We start from the raw sequence: 17,024 nt of genomic DNA on the forward strand, positions 1-17,024 counted from the left end.
AGAATTGATAGTAGATATGCACAAGTCTTTCAAGACTTTCGGCAAGGAAACAATGGTATCTATTGCTCACGACAACATTTGCATTTGGAATGTCATCCCAACTTATAAAATGCTGGAAATGTTTGCAAAGTCCTATAGCTTCGATATAGAGTCACAACCTTAATTATTAAAGAAGTACAGTCTGTCATTATGCGGATGGCACTGTTCCAATCTACCCGAATAATAGGCTGTGCGTTTTCCTAAGGACACAATTCTATAAAGTTGTTTTATACAATTTATACAGAAGGGAGAAAGTGTCCTCTGCCTGCTGTTTTTTACACCAGATTAGTCTAATCAAACAGCACAATTGCATCAATAAATGCGGTAATAAATAGGCCACAAACCTGCCGCTGGAGTCACTTAACATATAAGCTCGCGACTAGAATACTGGCTACACTCTTCCTAGGTCTCTCACTGGAATTCGGAATTCGTTGATAGACTTGACTGCCGAATTGTCAACATGAGTGGGCAGAATCTAGAAAAAAAGTGGTTTCTAAAGTGGGAAAGTGTAACAATAAATACAAACGGGCGTTGTAATTACTAGGGGATCTGACCTTCGTCAGCGCTCCAATGCTACGTTAGTGAGGAATTTATCCACTGTAATTATAAGGTAGTCCGCCACAAACTACGAAGGGAATTAGGGAGCGGGAGACTTCCACGATCCACATTAGGCGCCATTCATATCATAAAAGGCAAACTGTTGGGTGGACATCCCAAATCAACTTGTATTGACCACGAGCACAGAGCACTTATCCATTGTAGAATGTGTGTTTTAATATTTTGGCATTAGAATAACGGATTAAAAATCGATCTGCCCATCTCAAATGCATGAAATTATTCTATTTTGTTGCCTGTCGATAAGAGCAGAAGCCTCACTTTTGGAATGAGAGAATATTAAGAGCGGTTGAGCCAAGGATAACAAAATAGATTCTCTTCACTTTACCTTTGAATTTATTTGTTGAAAAAAATTTGAATCAACCTGACAGTTGATATTTATGTTGAAAAGATCATCCCCTGTGTTTAAAGCGTTATTCTGTAGGAACGTCAGTAATTAAATGCGCTTCATTCTGAAAATTTGGAAGGGGGTCAATAACATTTACGGTGTATAAAACGAAGAGTGTATACCGAGTCAACACATTGGAAAATGATTTGCTGCCACTTTGAAAGTAAGATAGCTTGGGTGGCTTAATATTCCGAAAAATATTAAATTAATTAATGTTTTAATTCATCCAAGGGTTAAGTAAAGAGAATGATTTGCAGGACTATATGCCATTATACTCATTATTGATATATTTCAATCACAAAATCGAGAAAGAAATGCCTAATGGGATGTTGCAGATAAAGTTATCGAACAGCTGAAGAATGTGAAAATAAACAAAATATTAGGACAAAAAGAAATTTAGATAAAGGTACACCTAGGTCAAAGAAAGGGTAATCTAAGTAAGCTAAGCAAATAGAGAAGAACCCAAATGATACAGCCATGTCAGCAAAAGCAACTGAAAGAAGGCAAAAATCCATAATACAACAAAACAAGTCAAAATCGGAAGCTCAACGCTTGAGGTATGAAAGGTTTTGTGTGTTTCTTTTGGTTTCAGAAAATACTAATCGAGACCTTTTATTTGACACCACACGTGGTTTCAACTGGTAAAAAAAATTGCTCCCCCCTTTTGAAAGTATGAGGGCTTTCCCCCCTTAAACTCAGGGTAGCGTAACGCACTAAGTATCTGGGCGTTCATAACCTTCCCACCAAATCTCACATTAATCGGTACAACCGTTTCTGAGAAAAGTGCGTGCGGTAGACAGGTTAACTCGATTTTGATAAGGTTTTGTTTTACACAAAATTTCTTTTCTGTGTGTAGAAAAAAGAAAACCTTAATAAAATCAGTTTACAATCAGTTTCCCTGTTTGACGGTCTGTCACATGCACTTTCCTCGGAAATGGTTACACCTATTGATTTGTAATACGAGCTCTAACCATCTAGTTGCTAGGAAACTTTGTTCGGATATATGTATAATGCGAAAATATTAACTTGTCTACCACAATGGCATGAAAAATATTATTTTAGTGCAACGGTTTTAATAAGAACATTTTAAATTAAAGTGATCCCCTGTGAATATGTATATCTAAAATTAAATTAAATAATTAAGGGAGTAAACTATGCGCTAACATCAGTTTTAATGTCGACTTTCATAGCAAAACTTTAGCTAGCTACAGTGAAACAATACTGGGATTTGAGTTTTGCTCCTACTTATATATAATACATACATTTTACTGATCTCTCTCTTTCTCACTCATGATTATTTTGCTAAATACGGAAAGCTACCTTTCCTGTGCTTGGCAGTGAGGCTGCTATCACTCAAAACGTAAAAAGTTTTTCGAATGCTATCTTAAGTTCGAGATTGTTACTTAACACTAGCATCAAAGGCTTTTACATTTAATGTTCACTGTAATGCTAGTTAACTTTCTTTATCAATAATAAGATCAAATCAATAATTAGAATCATGAACCATGAGCAGAAATGGATCGCTTTTTAAAGATTTAAGCACAACAAATTTAATATAAACGATACTGAGGTTGAAGATATTTTAGTAATGGTAAATCTTGTATCTTTCCAAAAAATACTATCCATCCTATTATGAATAATTTGAATAAACGCTATTATTCTATTTTACCCAAACCGAACATGGCTACTCTTTAATATGCCAATATCCTCCTAATTGAACCACTAAAATGTGTTAAAGTCAATCCATTTTTTTGTTGAGTTTGAGCGAAGTTTTTTCAAATATATCAAATAAATTTGATGCGGGAATCATTTGATTGGCTGCGGGTGCTTGGTGTCAATTTTGATAAAATGATTCAATAGTATAGAATGGAGAATTAAATTTTCAACACTTCAACTCTGAAGAATGGGGGAATACATTATATAAGAAGTTGCCTGTACATAGGTTCATATATGGCGAAGAGGCTGCGGTATTCGGTTTTCAGTCAATCAAAAATAGCGAATAGAATAAAGATATTGCACTCATATTTCAAGTCCACTCATTGAGTAGCTTAGAATCATTGAAAAGTATTTATAATTTGGGACCATGTCTTAATGATTTAGTTGTAGTTTCTGGAAAATCCAGACTGTTGGCCCCTAATTTGCAGTTTTCTATTAAATAATTGAGATTAGTTTGCAAATATAATAATTGAAAGGTGCTTGATATGGCCTGAAATCTTCCCCATTTAAAATGATCTGGGGGGGATGTCTGGAGTTCCTTATTAAGGCAGGCCTAGAACGGATACCGGTTGTTGCGCCGTTGATAATGATGATGATTTATCTGGGGAGATATGCATTATACATGCATTTGATTTTGATCGATTTTGGAAATGAAAGATAGTTTTCTAAATTGCATATTTCAGGAAACAAGCGATACTTTTTCTATTGTTAATAACAAACTTTTATTTATTATCAATAGTCAAGAGCACAATCATTTAAGGGTACCGATCGGTATCTTCTTGCAGAATTTCAAGAAATTTCGTCATAGAAAGATTAATTTCAAACAAAAAAATATACATTGTGAAACCTACAGCAACAAAATCTGTTTGTTTGCTCCTGGTAACATGGCTGCCTCAAAAAAGTAACTTTTTTAAATGATTGACACAATATCTCAATTGGGCAAACTTTGAAAAAAAAATGAAAAAGATGATTACTGTATAAGTCAGTCAGTACCAAAATCAAGAATTTCGACCGAAAAAAGAATTGCCGAAATATCAAATATATTTGACTTTCTATAACTTTGGTAATAATAGTCGGATTGTCAAACTTCCTAAAATTATGCATTATGTTATTACTTATAACCATAACGAACTTATACCGCACTTCTAGGGTTTTCGGGTAAATTTCTTTAAGCAAATATCGGAATGGGATATATTTTGAGGCGTAGATTTCGTATGGATGCACCATAGTGTTCAGATTGTTCCGTTCCATAGATTCTGAGAGCGAGATCAGTTACACTTTTTGGGGCACATATTTTCAGCCCTCACTCCTCTATGTTTCACCCAGAATTAAAAATATTATCAGTTCCGAAAAGTATTAATTGAGTCCTTTTATTTGATATTACACACGACCATTTCTGTGTAAAAAATGCACCCCCCTTTTCACATGTATGGGGAGCCCCCCTTAAACCCAGTGCGAAATGATGCCATCCGCTACATGTAAAGCGATTCGCAGACCACAAGTTCTCATCATATTTTGTGGGAATTGGTTTAGCCGTTTCTGAGTAAATGGGTGGTAGCAGATGGACAGCCAGACATCGAATCGATTCTAATAAGGTTTTGTTCCACACAAAACGTTAAAAAGCGTTTCTAGGAAAACGACTTTCTTTAAAAAAAACATCCTTGAATTTCTATTTTTAAGCGTTTACCGCATCTGGTGTGCTAGGTTGCTAAGGACGCTGCTTTTAACCCTTCGGGCTAGTTACACGTATAACGAAATTTCGTTAGTGTATAACATAGTCTAGTGAGACAAATAATCGGCATGAATTTATGTTGTCCTTAAAAATGTACGAATGTTTGGAATACGCGCCTGAAATTTTGACGTTCGTTTAATAGTATACCTAAGAACTCAGAAAATATTTTAACCGAATTCTTTAGATAGAAACATTTTCTGACAATTGTTGTTAACATTCTAGGATAGTGTACACCATAGGCAATCGTTTTTTTGAGCATTTTATTAAATCTTTTCGAACATCTATGATTACGCTTTTATTTTGGTATTTATATTCAAAACATTAATTACTACTTAATTTATGATATCAATTCTGTTGACAAAGAAATGTTGATTTTATCAAAGCAAAGAATTTGATTGAAGTCAAGAATAATCCAAATAAAAAGTTGCCATTTTAAATTGTGTACCTTCGCCACTTTCATCTAGTAATACTATTTAAATGTGGAACTGAAAAGAACTGGGACCATCATGAATAGGGCATGAAATCTAAAAAAAAATACTTTAAAATACAATAGATTTCTTCATAAAGGCACTTCCTTGAGACTTGAGACTGACCTTATAATAATTTTGAAATAATTTGGAGAGAAAATATTTTTTAATCATTTGTTTTATGTATAGATGAGGTAAAAGTTCAGCACAGCGAAAGAGTAGTAGAAAAGATGCATTGTTTTATCTTACTTGCGCTTTGCCAGTTTATAGTAATATAAATGATATTGTCTGCAATGGAAAGCGTTCAATGTAGGTCACGAAATGGACTTGAATGAAATTTAATGTAATCCCCGACAAACAGCAGTGTTGGTTGTTTTTTTTTGCTTTAAAATCTTAACATTTTGGATTTTGCATATAACGAAAAGAACGCTGCCCGAGATGAAAGGGAGCATTATGAACACACAATTGGACAAATCCTCTTGCGAGTTAATCTACAATCCGAGACGAGGAACCTCAAGAAGAACTAAACTGAACTGAACTAAATTATTCACGATCGGCGTTACTTTTCGTTAACAGCCACTCTGAAGAAAAGGAAAAGATACAATTGGAAAGAATTCGGGCGTACTTGAAGCTATTGTGCATTGTTAACTATAGGTATTCAAATGCTATATGTTATATGCTAATGTTATAAACGAACATCAGTAAGGATATTGCTCCACTTTCGATAATTTTCTCGAGTTATTGCCCCTAACTTGTAAACCATTTTATAGGTGGCCCGCCCTCGACCAGCTTATTTGGATAAAAAGCAGAAAATGTATCCACAGCATGAGATAGTAGAAATGAAACTGTTTACTAGCTACTCAACTACAAAATACCTTATTCAATTTTACCATTTCGAAAATGGGAATAATTACCACTAATCACTGGAATGTGAACGATTTTAGCCAGTATAGACTATCCTAGCTGCTATCAGGATTGAAAAAAGGTTCCTATCGTAGATTCCTTTGGCACTAAAAATGAAATTCAAAAAATGGCGGCAAAGTGCACGGTGGCATCAGAATCCTTATCGAATAACGCCTCAAGCACTGCCATCGAGAAGAAAGTAGCATAAATTATCTGCAAGGTGAATCGGTTTGCCTAAAATTTGCCTGGAATACAACGAGGCGAATTTCTCGAATAAATTCCTATCTGTGACAGATTGCAATATCAATCGCATCCACTGAGGCTAGCAATTTCAAAAGGCAAATAACTGTTGACCTTGACCGAAAATAATAGGAGTAGATAACAGAACTTTATACTCACGAGGAAGCCAGGGTGCTGACTCCGAGGTCACCATAAAATTGAAGACCTTAAAGATTTTGGAATATCTAAAAGCCTAAATTAAAAGCAAATGTAGAATTGTGCTTGGGCAAATTTTACAACACCCTTCCTATTTCATTCGAATGACGATTTGGCAAGAAACAACGAAGACAAAGCCTTTGTTTTGAATTACATCTTTTAAAGTCCCATCGCCCCTCCCCTTTGAGATGGCCTCCCAGCCATCAGAATTATTACGTGAAGTAAGAAGCAAGTCTATTCAATTTGAGGTGAAATACTGGGCTTATGCCATGAGAAATCAAGAAAAGAAAAAAACAGCTACCGACTGCCGTGCGTGCATCAAAAGCAAGGAAAATTACAGCTGCGAATGATCGAAAAAGCCACCATGCTATGTGAATCTGGTGGCACTATACAAGACATGGTTTTCCGCCGTGTATTATTCCGGCATTTTCATGGTAAGATTCATGGAAAAGTTTCTAAAAGGACATCGGGAATCGCCTGTCTGGACGATGTTCTGACGATAATAGGCTAAGACGATCTAGAAGGAATTGCACAAGGTTTGAAGAGGTTGTCTTTGTTCACTCTTTTGTAGAGCATAAGGCATCCACACAGTCTCTCTGTTCCAATGGTTTTACTTAATTTTCAATGAGACTGTGCTTCTTTAGCTATGCAAGTAATAAACTCACAGCAACAAGACAGATACAATAAGAGAAAATCCAAATCCATCCAACCTAGGGTGACAGGAGGGGCTAGCGCTTCACCTTCGCAATCACCGCACCGTCAAAAAGGCCTTATAGCAGCATAACCGATTTAGCGGAAGTAAGTGACCATGGGAAAATATGGTCGCAGCACCTGAAGATCATGATAATTGAAAGAAGGTTACAGTTGTACATGTACAAGAGAAACACTCCTGCAAATGGGATAATGGCATGATTTACCGATTGGTTGTAACTCGTTTAAGTGAGTCCAGATCCCAGAGAACAACAGTTTACTTCCGCTTCGGTCGGACTATGCTAGAAGTTCAATGCGGCTTTTAAGTTGAATATAATTCGCACTCGTGGCACGTTTGCAAATTAAGATAGGCGAATTACTTCAGTCACGATGCTCCCAAACCAGAGGAGACGCAGCGTCTCATAATTTGGCTCTGCCCTGGTCAAGACGGTGGTCGTCTGAATTTTTGAGGCGTACTGGTTGATTTTGCCAGATACCTAATCTGGAAATACATACATATACATGCATACATATATAAAAACAAACAACGAATGGAAACCGGAACCACGAAGTCCTTCTCTGTAATGCGATAATTAAATTAGTTTGGACGTAGGACCTTTAACCATTGGGTGTAGACTTCAAATATCGAGTACATTCAAACGAAACTATCTATCAATACATATTTGAATGAATTCAACAAAAAAATGTGATAAAGTTAGAATTCAGTCATTTTAGTATGTATATATGTGTATCAGTTAAAAGATTTTTAAAGCAAGAACAAAAATGCTTTGAAAAAGGGGGATACCTTGGGCACTAAATATTTTCTGATTTGATATTGACGATAAGTTCAGAGAAATTGTCAGAGTCTAACGAGATCCTGCCGTTATTTCTAGGGAAAAAAAGTCCAGGTTCAACACACGTGTTCCCGGATTGAAATATTTAATATTAATAAAATTTAGTATGTAAGTAGCTCATGGTTTTCCGATGAGTTTCACCTTTCGTTCATTTGCTTCTTTTCTCTACAACATAGCGTTTCCTTAATTTTCATAATTACAAATTGTTTACTTCTGTATTCCTTTTTGAATCTGGGAATGTGCCGAAAAGGATGAAAAAATGATCGCATGCAAGAACGACTCAATTATGAATGAGTACCTGCTTCAAATCAGGGTAACAATCCCTGGGAAATGTAATGCTGACCACATTGAAGCTTAGAGATGAAGTGCTCTAACGCTCTAGGTCCTAGTCAGACTATGGCGCAGTCGATTATTTTTCTGAGTTAACTACTACGAACGAACATTATTAACAATTCGACTAATCGGTTAAATTAATTGTCATTACGTAAATTGCCACTAAAGAGTTGATTATTAGATAAATATGTATAGAGGATTAATTTAATCTATTAAAGTGTCAAGGAAATGCTAACATTGAATGAACAAGATGATAGGCGTTCGGAAATAAATGTAATAATAATTGGAATTCTCTAAGAGGGAGTCATAATTTTACTAGCAATCTGTCAAGACCAGCAAGTAGTATGATAGTCAATTTTGCAAATAATATGCTCGCACTCCTAGTTAGAGAATCAGAAGAAGAGACCATGCAAAAGAAACAGTAAATCAGTAAATGGCCTAAGTTATTGCGTATTAACTTGAACAATACTAAGTCTAATATTTAGATAAGATTAACAAGTTGGGAAACCAGAAGCTGGGCGCTCCAGGTATGGAAGCATGTCTGACTACCCACTTTAGTGCGATATTGGTACTTAGTGGCAGTAAATTTACAGGGTAAAGTCAACTTTGAGCTACTGTAACTTTGTTAGTAATAGTGTGATTTTGATCAATTTATTTTTTGATCATTATAATTTATACTACTAAAAACTTTTATAAATCTGGGATAAACTTAAGGGGGGTTCTACCCAATTTCCTAAAAAATAGGGCAATATACTATTATTAACAAAATTTGAACAGATATCGATATGAAGAGTATTTTGAGGCCTGGGCACCATATAGAGGCAGCTTCTTGAATTTTTTCAGATTTTTCGGTTGGGTAGTTTCTGAGAATGGGTCCTTTAAAGAAATCATCACTTTCCAACCCTCCCATTCCCGGCGTTTTTAACAAATCTCAAAACTAGGACTGACTTCGAAAAGTACTAATTGACGCCTTCCATTTGATAGCCCACATGACTATATTCGGTGAAAAAAAATGTTTACACCCCCCTTTAATTTGTTTTGCAAACAAAACCTTAATAAAAAAAATCACATACCCTCTGATCAGGAACAATTCATACGGAGAGACAAACAAAAGTTAGATAGATTGACACTTCCGTTTTCAGTTAGGGCAATTTCCTAAATTTTAAGTTGTTTGTCGTAGTTTAGGGATATCTAACGTGAAATTTCAGGAAGATCAATGAGATGCAGACGAGTAAACGTACATTTGGTGATGGCATGCTGCAAAAATTCCGCCTCCAGTACAACAGGAAATTCGATGCAGTATTCTCTACAGTTTTCAACGTTAGCGGAATTCAACGCAAGTTTTTAGTCAATACCAAAATGCATTTGGGCCGTACGCATCATTAAGGATAAGTGTGTTTAAATGGTTTGAAAGGTTCCTGAAGGTCGACCAAAATCTCCCATTGATGATAGAACTGTGACCGTACTGAAAACTAGAATAGATAAAGATCCCCCTCTCCCCCTCTCGAGAAATTGTTGCTAATAAACTGGGCGGTGTCACGAATATTCGATCGTCATCTAGGATATACGAGAAAATTTTCTGAATGAGTTTCACGTATTTTGAATGATGCTGAAAAGAAAGCATGCGTTCCTCTCCCTAAATATTTCCTTGCGAAATTCAAAAACGACCAATAGTGATAATGTCTATTGAATTGGCTAAAATAATTGCTGCTATTCCTACCAAAAGATTTCAAAAAATTGTTCGCGGGCAAGCCAAAAAAGGAACTTCGGTGCTACTTTCTACGCCATGACCGGCTCATACCGCTTAATAAAACCAATAATTTTATGGCACTTTCGGGGGTCAAAGAAATTCATCCAGCTCCATACTCGCCTGATCTCGCAAGGTGCGATTTCTGGTTATTTCAGAAAAATAACCGAAATTTGAGATGATGAGGCTTTAATTCTAATGAGGGGATTGTAAATGCAGTCACTGTCGAAATTCAGAAACTTTAAGAAGACGATTTCGAAAAATGGAACTCAAGAAATTTATCAAAATCAACGGAAATGTTGTATAGTGGATGCACTTCAGAATGTTACGATTTCTTATACTACGATTTGAGTATTAGCACGATGACTAAGTTGTTTGAAGAATATTCTGTCTCAACATGAGAACCAGAGGTTTTTCTGCTAGTCAAAATGTCTGGGCTGACACGAATACTTAAAAGAAGTAAACGCTTCGAGGTTTTACCGAAACAGTGAAATTAAGCAAATTTAAAATATTAATAACAAACTGCTCGGTAACATTGAACCAAATTAGAGTATAATTCAATTGTGTCTAAATGTAATATTATTCAAAATATTTTGAAAATTTCGGAAGTAGGAGACCTAAAACTGTTCAGAGAAACGTCTGTGATGTTACGCAGCATTTCAGGAGTTGTGATTTTGTGATTGTCTGTTGTCCAGTGATTATTTTCACGACACCCGAATAGGCAAATTGCGATTATCTCGATAAAACGAAAACAATTGCTGGTGCACGCATACATAACAGCATAACTCCTTTGAGCAAAACCAAGGAAGTTGTAATGTCCTTCCGTTGGTTACTTTCGGATTCTCATGGACAAGTCGGAGAGCATCTTTATGAACTTCTTAGTACTGAAATTCCTCACTCCTTTGATATCCTCCGGAATCTCCAATTATAAAAATTTACTTTCTCTTCCACATTTCCTTTCAAAATTCTTTGCCTAATTTAATTGCAAAAATATTTACCTATTTATGCTTATCATAAACTTATTACTACTCAAGTTTCTGTAAATAAAAAGCTGGCATAATTAAAAATAATTGTTTACTTTTTGCTGTTGTTATGCTATGTACGGTATTGACAACAAAATTGACATTCTGTTGCCATGAATTTGATGTCGTTTGAACCATAAGCGCCAGTTGAGTTGAAAATATAAATTTTCGGGGAAAAAGAAAAGATTGTGGGAGTTGGATAATATTGCTGAAAGCGGGAAGTTATAAATTTGACCAGTGAACACAAAAGTGAACCGTGGTTTTTGTTTGTTTCGAAATTAGGAAAAAAGAATCGGTGTAACTGCAGATTGAAAAATTAGCAGACTGCTATACAAAACGACACCCTAAATAAATTAGAAAATAGAAGGAAAATTAGAAGGGTTATTAGGAAGTGAAACTCCTACTGAGATAGTATCTAGACTTGTGAAGTCATAGCTTTTTTGTTTAGCCAACAAACGCAGAACTGGAAAGGAAATTATTAGCTGCCCGTTATGAATGAGGATATTTGAAATTTCATTCGATGGTGATAGTGATCATCCGAATATCCTTCAAAACACAAGTATTAACACATACAAAATGGACTTCGTCAACCTGCCTCAATTCATTTTTTAGACAATTTCAAATATGTACTTTTTTAGATAACCGTTGGTAACTGGAAACTTAGTATTTTTACTAAAGTGAACTTAGATCAAAAAAGCTCTGCTTGTTTTTTACTCAATATCCTCGATGATACCGAAAAAATTCAACAAAACCTTGCAAGAGTAAATTGACATATTTCTAAAAAACAAAAAGAATTTTCTTTTGGTCTAAGCTCACCTCTGTAAAAATTGATTTGCTTGTTTTCTATTCTGAGTAAATATAAAGGAAGGGAGATGGACGGCAGGAAGAAATTTCTGAAATTAGTACAAGATACTACTGGGAACAGAGACTATACTCAATCGCGCACTTTTCGTTTGGATTATTGTCATGTAATTTCTGATTAGGTAGGTTGAGAGATTTCTTAAGAAGATTTAAAACCCTTCCCTACTGCATAAAGTGCCAAGCCCCTATCCAGAAAGCCCAGAGTTCTCTGAATAAATCCCTACAAATAAATGGCAGCACATAATACGATAACAATGAAGAAATGGAATTAATGGTCTGTGAGTTACGCAAATTTCAATCCAAAAGTATAGTGCATAATGCATTATTGTAGTTAAATCCATTTTCTAATTAGGGGACTTCCTCACTCAATCTTTCCTTTTAATTCCTTTAGAGATCTTAAAACGGCGGGAAAGCCAAAGGCGTTACCTCCACTTTATCTGAAGTAGAGAGAGATAGCTGGTGAGGATGTGATCTGACGTTAATTTTCCCTTTCTCGATCGCCGAATCCTGGTTTGCGAAATATTTGGTTCCACGGGCGCGATCGAACGCTTTATTTTCTTTTTCTTCTCTACCTTTCGTCTATCGCGGAGAGAGTTACGTTTTCGGCTACAACGCGCAGCTTGGTGCAAGTCTCAAATGCATTCGATCTGAGATACCCTATTTTTGTTAATGATATTAGGATCGATGTAGCGAGATATGACCACACCCACTTTTTTTAGCTGGCTAGCAAAAATACAGAGAAGCGTATCTTGATGGATATATTGTTGGAGCTGCGCTGACGGTCCTGATAGTTTCAAGTTTGCCGCTGTTTTGTTTTGTTGTTAAGCTTTGCTTTCGTAATTAACAATAGTAAATTTTCATGTTGAACCTTCACAATTAGGCTGGTTATTACAAATGGAAGAAACAAGTACTTATTTTCTCTCAGAAGCGGCTCCTTGTCGTAATTTCCACTTTCAGTTTGCTCTATGCCGAATTATGTCATCCAATTTGTTCCTGACTGTTGTCAGGCCTTTAATTTGTTCGGGCTCAATAAAAATATACGATCCAGAAGCTAACCCTAGTTGGACTTAGGTTTTACTTTCCTAGCTTAACTTTAAATTGGAACTTTTTTTATATTATAGACACATTAACACCTTGGGCTCCAAACTAATAAGTAAAAAGTCAACATCACCATTCAAAAATAATTTTTTTTAAAAATCATGGCGATCAATGAGGATTCCTCTTTCAAGTTCATCATTTACACAGTATTAAGTCTGATGAGAATAAAATTAAAGCACAGTCTCATTGAAGATGGAATGCTATCCAATACGTAATAAGAGTATTTATGAGTTTCCTGTGGTCCACAAAGAGGTGAACAGGAGATATGTATAGAATTCAATTAAGCTTGAGTAATTCTCTAAAAAGTGTTCATCCTGTTTCCATAATGTTGCAGTTTAATTTTTTATCAAACAGCACATTCATTATCAGGGATATTTTTACCCTTTATAAAACATCAATGCAATCCCATTTCAATACGTCCACAAAATATGTAAGTATGATATGTGTAAGTCAGAGAAAACGTTAACAGGTTTTGCTATCTTATATCATTTGTATTTTCGATATCCTTTATTTCAAAATAAAGGACTCTCTTCTGGATGATGTCATATTAAGATGAGGATTGCTCTTGTGTTCATTATCTTATTTAAAACAAGGACGGCAGGAGGAAGAAAAGGTTCATTTACTTTTCTTTCATATCTAATATGAGGAATTTTGTCTAGGAGAAGCTTCCTTAGTATGATTCTTCCATATTGGCAAATTAAGATTTTGACATGCAACTTTGCTCACAACATAGACAAACAATCTTCTAACTGATTTTTGAACAGTTAAAAATCAAATTTTTAAATTTACTAATTACGTAACATTTGCAATCCTTCTCTTGAGTGATTATCGTACTAATTATTAACACCCCAAGCGGGGGCAATTTGAGCTGTAAAATTCGGATTCATCGCAATGTTGGCTATTTCGATAGATTCAAAAACTAAATCGGAACTTTACAATGTAGTGAACCGAGTGCGTTCTAGAACATTTAGCTTTAATAAAGGAATCAGGAAAAATTATAATCCGAGAGATAGACAGAATATAATTTATGAAGTAGATAGTCTTGGTCCTAATCATTGAAGTGCCGAAAAGAATATTAGAATGCCAGCAAAAAATATTGAGTACCATCTCCTACTCCTCAATGAGATTCTGCCAAGAGGTTGTTCAGTATACATTGAATAACATTTTAGCTTTTTTTTGTTTCAAAATAACAATGGCAACAACCAAACTCAGTAATAATTTGAGATTAAGTTAAGTTGTTTTGCAAATGACAGAATCAGAATAATTGTATGGAAGAATTAGTTGGGTAGCAGCAAGATGAGGCGGAATCAAAAGGAATATAATTATAACATACTCGTACAGTTATTAAGTTGGAGACAGTCATCCAAATCAAAATGATTTTGTGATTCTGAAAACATTTAGGAATGGTGATACCCAGTAAATCATTATTACTATAGCTACGGCCGTAAAAAGCTTCCCGATAAGAAGCTGTTTCCATTTATGTATATTATTTTATAACGTTGGAAAATTCTGGAGATAAAATATTGTTTTTTTTTATTAATTAAATGGCAGATACAATTATTCTTTTATTCTGAAGGTAACAATATGTCAGGAAGCAGATGCCCTTTTCTTCAGAGCGCTTTAGAATATGTTGAAAAATTAACTGTAAAAGTAGAGGATTTTCCAAGAATTTTGTTTCCACATATTATTAAATTAGTAGGTACGACAGTATTTCCAGAACTACTCATGTTGCTTAAAGATACCACGTATCCTGGACATTCTGAATAATATTTGTTCGTTTAAAAGAGGAGGGAGCAGAGAGAGGCTTCTGACGAAAATTGGGAAGAAATGTTTCTCTCAGTTTCCCAGTGAATAACCACGCTCACTAGATGCTGAAAATTTAGAAGAATTTTTCTTCCTTCATCGAATAGGATTTCATTTTATATTAAATAGTTTCGTAATTAGTACTATTTAACTGCTGAACTGCACAGAGAAAATATAGATGCATTCTAAAATATATATCTGGCTGCTTGATTGAACACTTCACTTCAGTTATTGAAACAGAATGAAAAGTTTGTTGCCCTCGCCCCTATTAGAATGAACTAATTAGCATCTTGGAACCAAGGAACAAATTGATAATTTCTCCTTGTTATATTTGAAGAAAGCAGGAGCCCATCATTCACATGACATTCTCTTCAATTCTGTAATTTCTTTCAATCAACGAGTGTGGATTTTTTAACAAACTTCTACGTCACAATCACTCATAGTCATTCATATCACATTTCCTTACGCGTTTCCATTCATGTCTGTCCACAAGATTGAACTCTTAATCTCCTACTAAATCCATAATGACTAATTATCCAGAACACTTGTCTGTAACACCTGATCGCTAATTAATTAACTAGACCACTTGCCACGTCTCCAATTTAAATCCCACCGAATTGAATATGATTATTAACAGAACATTCGACTTACCAAACTGTCCTGCGAAATGCTGTTGAAAGTGACCGCGAAATTCGTGTGGCGGATTAAATCCGGGCGGTAAAAATCCTCTTAAGTAGGCCGCCGCTGCCAGTGTTGTCATATGATGATGATGTGCAGCGGCATTTAGTTGATTCTGTTCGTAGCCGGCGGCTGCATAGAAACTAGCAGGATTGAAAACTGGTAATTGATAGGGTCCTGGTGGACAACCGCCATTACCACCTCCGCCCCCTGTTATACCAGGCGATAATGAGTCATTGTCCGCTGAAATTGGTGAGAGAGTTGCATTCAATGGTGGTGGTGAATTGTTGTTTGTTTGGCGCCCAACGCCTAATCCAAGGATTTCCTGGATGGCAAAAGGTGTTCGCATTTTTGCTTGCATTGAATTCGTAAGCCGACGGCAGATAAGGGATCAGTTTTTCTTAGCACTACTTTGTTTTCACTAGCTTGGCAAAGGTTTTTCTTTTATTTTCCACTGAATTCGATTGAATCGAGGTTCATACTGCACATTTTTTTAAAAGTATGGGCTAACACAGATCACAGTTTTTCTCCTAAATTGTTCTACCATCCGTATTAGTGTCACAACAGGCAAGGATATTTCTCAAAACATGAAAACTTTTCCACACCAAAAACTCTAACCTGCGTCCTTTTCAACTTTGTCCAACTGAGTTTCTAATAGGAATACAAATAGCTCGCGAACATCGCACTGTCATCTATAAGGACACAATCTAATAATTGCACCAGTCAGTTGAAAATATAAACAACAAGAATAAAACAGGATACTGCCAAATGTAAGGGCAATTCAAAAAATCTGTACACTCACAAAGAGAGAGAAAAAAACGTTTTCTTCGACGGGTTCAAAGAGAGTAATGTAAACTGGCAGCTGAACAGAAACCGACTGATTCGTATAGGAAAAGTGTATGAACAGTTGCTAAAAGCCTCAAAAGAGGGGGAATCCTAAACAAGATGAGAGATGATGCCAGGCCTACTTTTCTGGTCCATGCAGCGCAATGGGATGGGATGCTGTGTTCGTACACGGAAGATAAGTATAGTGTTTACTACAGAACAATTCAAAGGGGTGGATCTAAACACCCACCTAGCCTGGAAGCAGAGGTAGATGATGCGGCCTCTGTTCAACTCATTGACCCCGAGCATGGCTCAGTGAAACAGGGAGTGGTTCTTCTGAAAGAATCGAGTTCGGCCACTGGAAGTCGTATACGTATACGCGTGTAAAGATACGATTTTAGGGTATGGTTGTATTGGCTCGCCTCGGTGGTGCTTAGTGCCTTGTGTATCTAGCTATCTATGAGAATCATAAAATACTTCAAATACGATTCGAGATAATAATGGCCGGAGTTTTTCCCGACCGATGAGATGAGATGAGAGTAACATGTTAATTAAGAATTTCCCTTGATGCCAATAATTAGTCCGTTTTATCGATTAGCTCCGATGGTAGAATAAAATCGAAAATTTCCATAAAATTTCAATACGGCTATAGATATTCATCGGTACGAATAGATACATATGTACGGATATATATGAGAAGAAACAGTTTATAGAATTCAATGGAGAATGACAAGGTTTTTGTGGTGAATGGTGTGAAATGGAATAATTGGAGAAATTGCATTACATGGACTAATTATTAATTGCGAATATCACTTCAG

General features: G+C 35.7%; 1 protein-coding gene across 1 annotated transcript in view; it reads right to left on the reverse strand.

Annotated features, from left to right (window-relative positions):
• Nucleotides 1-16,242, reverse strand: part of LOC119654896 (homeobox protein goosecoid) — a 55,967-nt gene extending 39,725 nt beyond the window's left edge. The window contains exon 1 of the mRNA XM_038060516.1: nt 15,355-16,242. Coding sequence (XP_037916444.1) covers nt 15,355-15,742 — 388 coding nt within the window. The 5' untranslated portion in view covers nt 15,743-16,242. The remainder of the gene's footprint in view (nt 1-15,354) is intronic.
• Between the last annotated feature and the right edge of the window lie 782 nt (nt 16,243-17,024).

This window comes from Hermetia illucens, chromosome 4, assembly GCF_905115235.1.
Source record: "Hermetia illucens chromosome 4, iHerIll2.2.curated.20191125, whole genome shotgun sequence".
Lineage (NCBI taxonomy): Eukaryota > Metazoa > Arthropoda > Insecta > Diptera > Stratiomyidae > Hermetia > Hermetia illucens.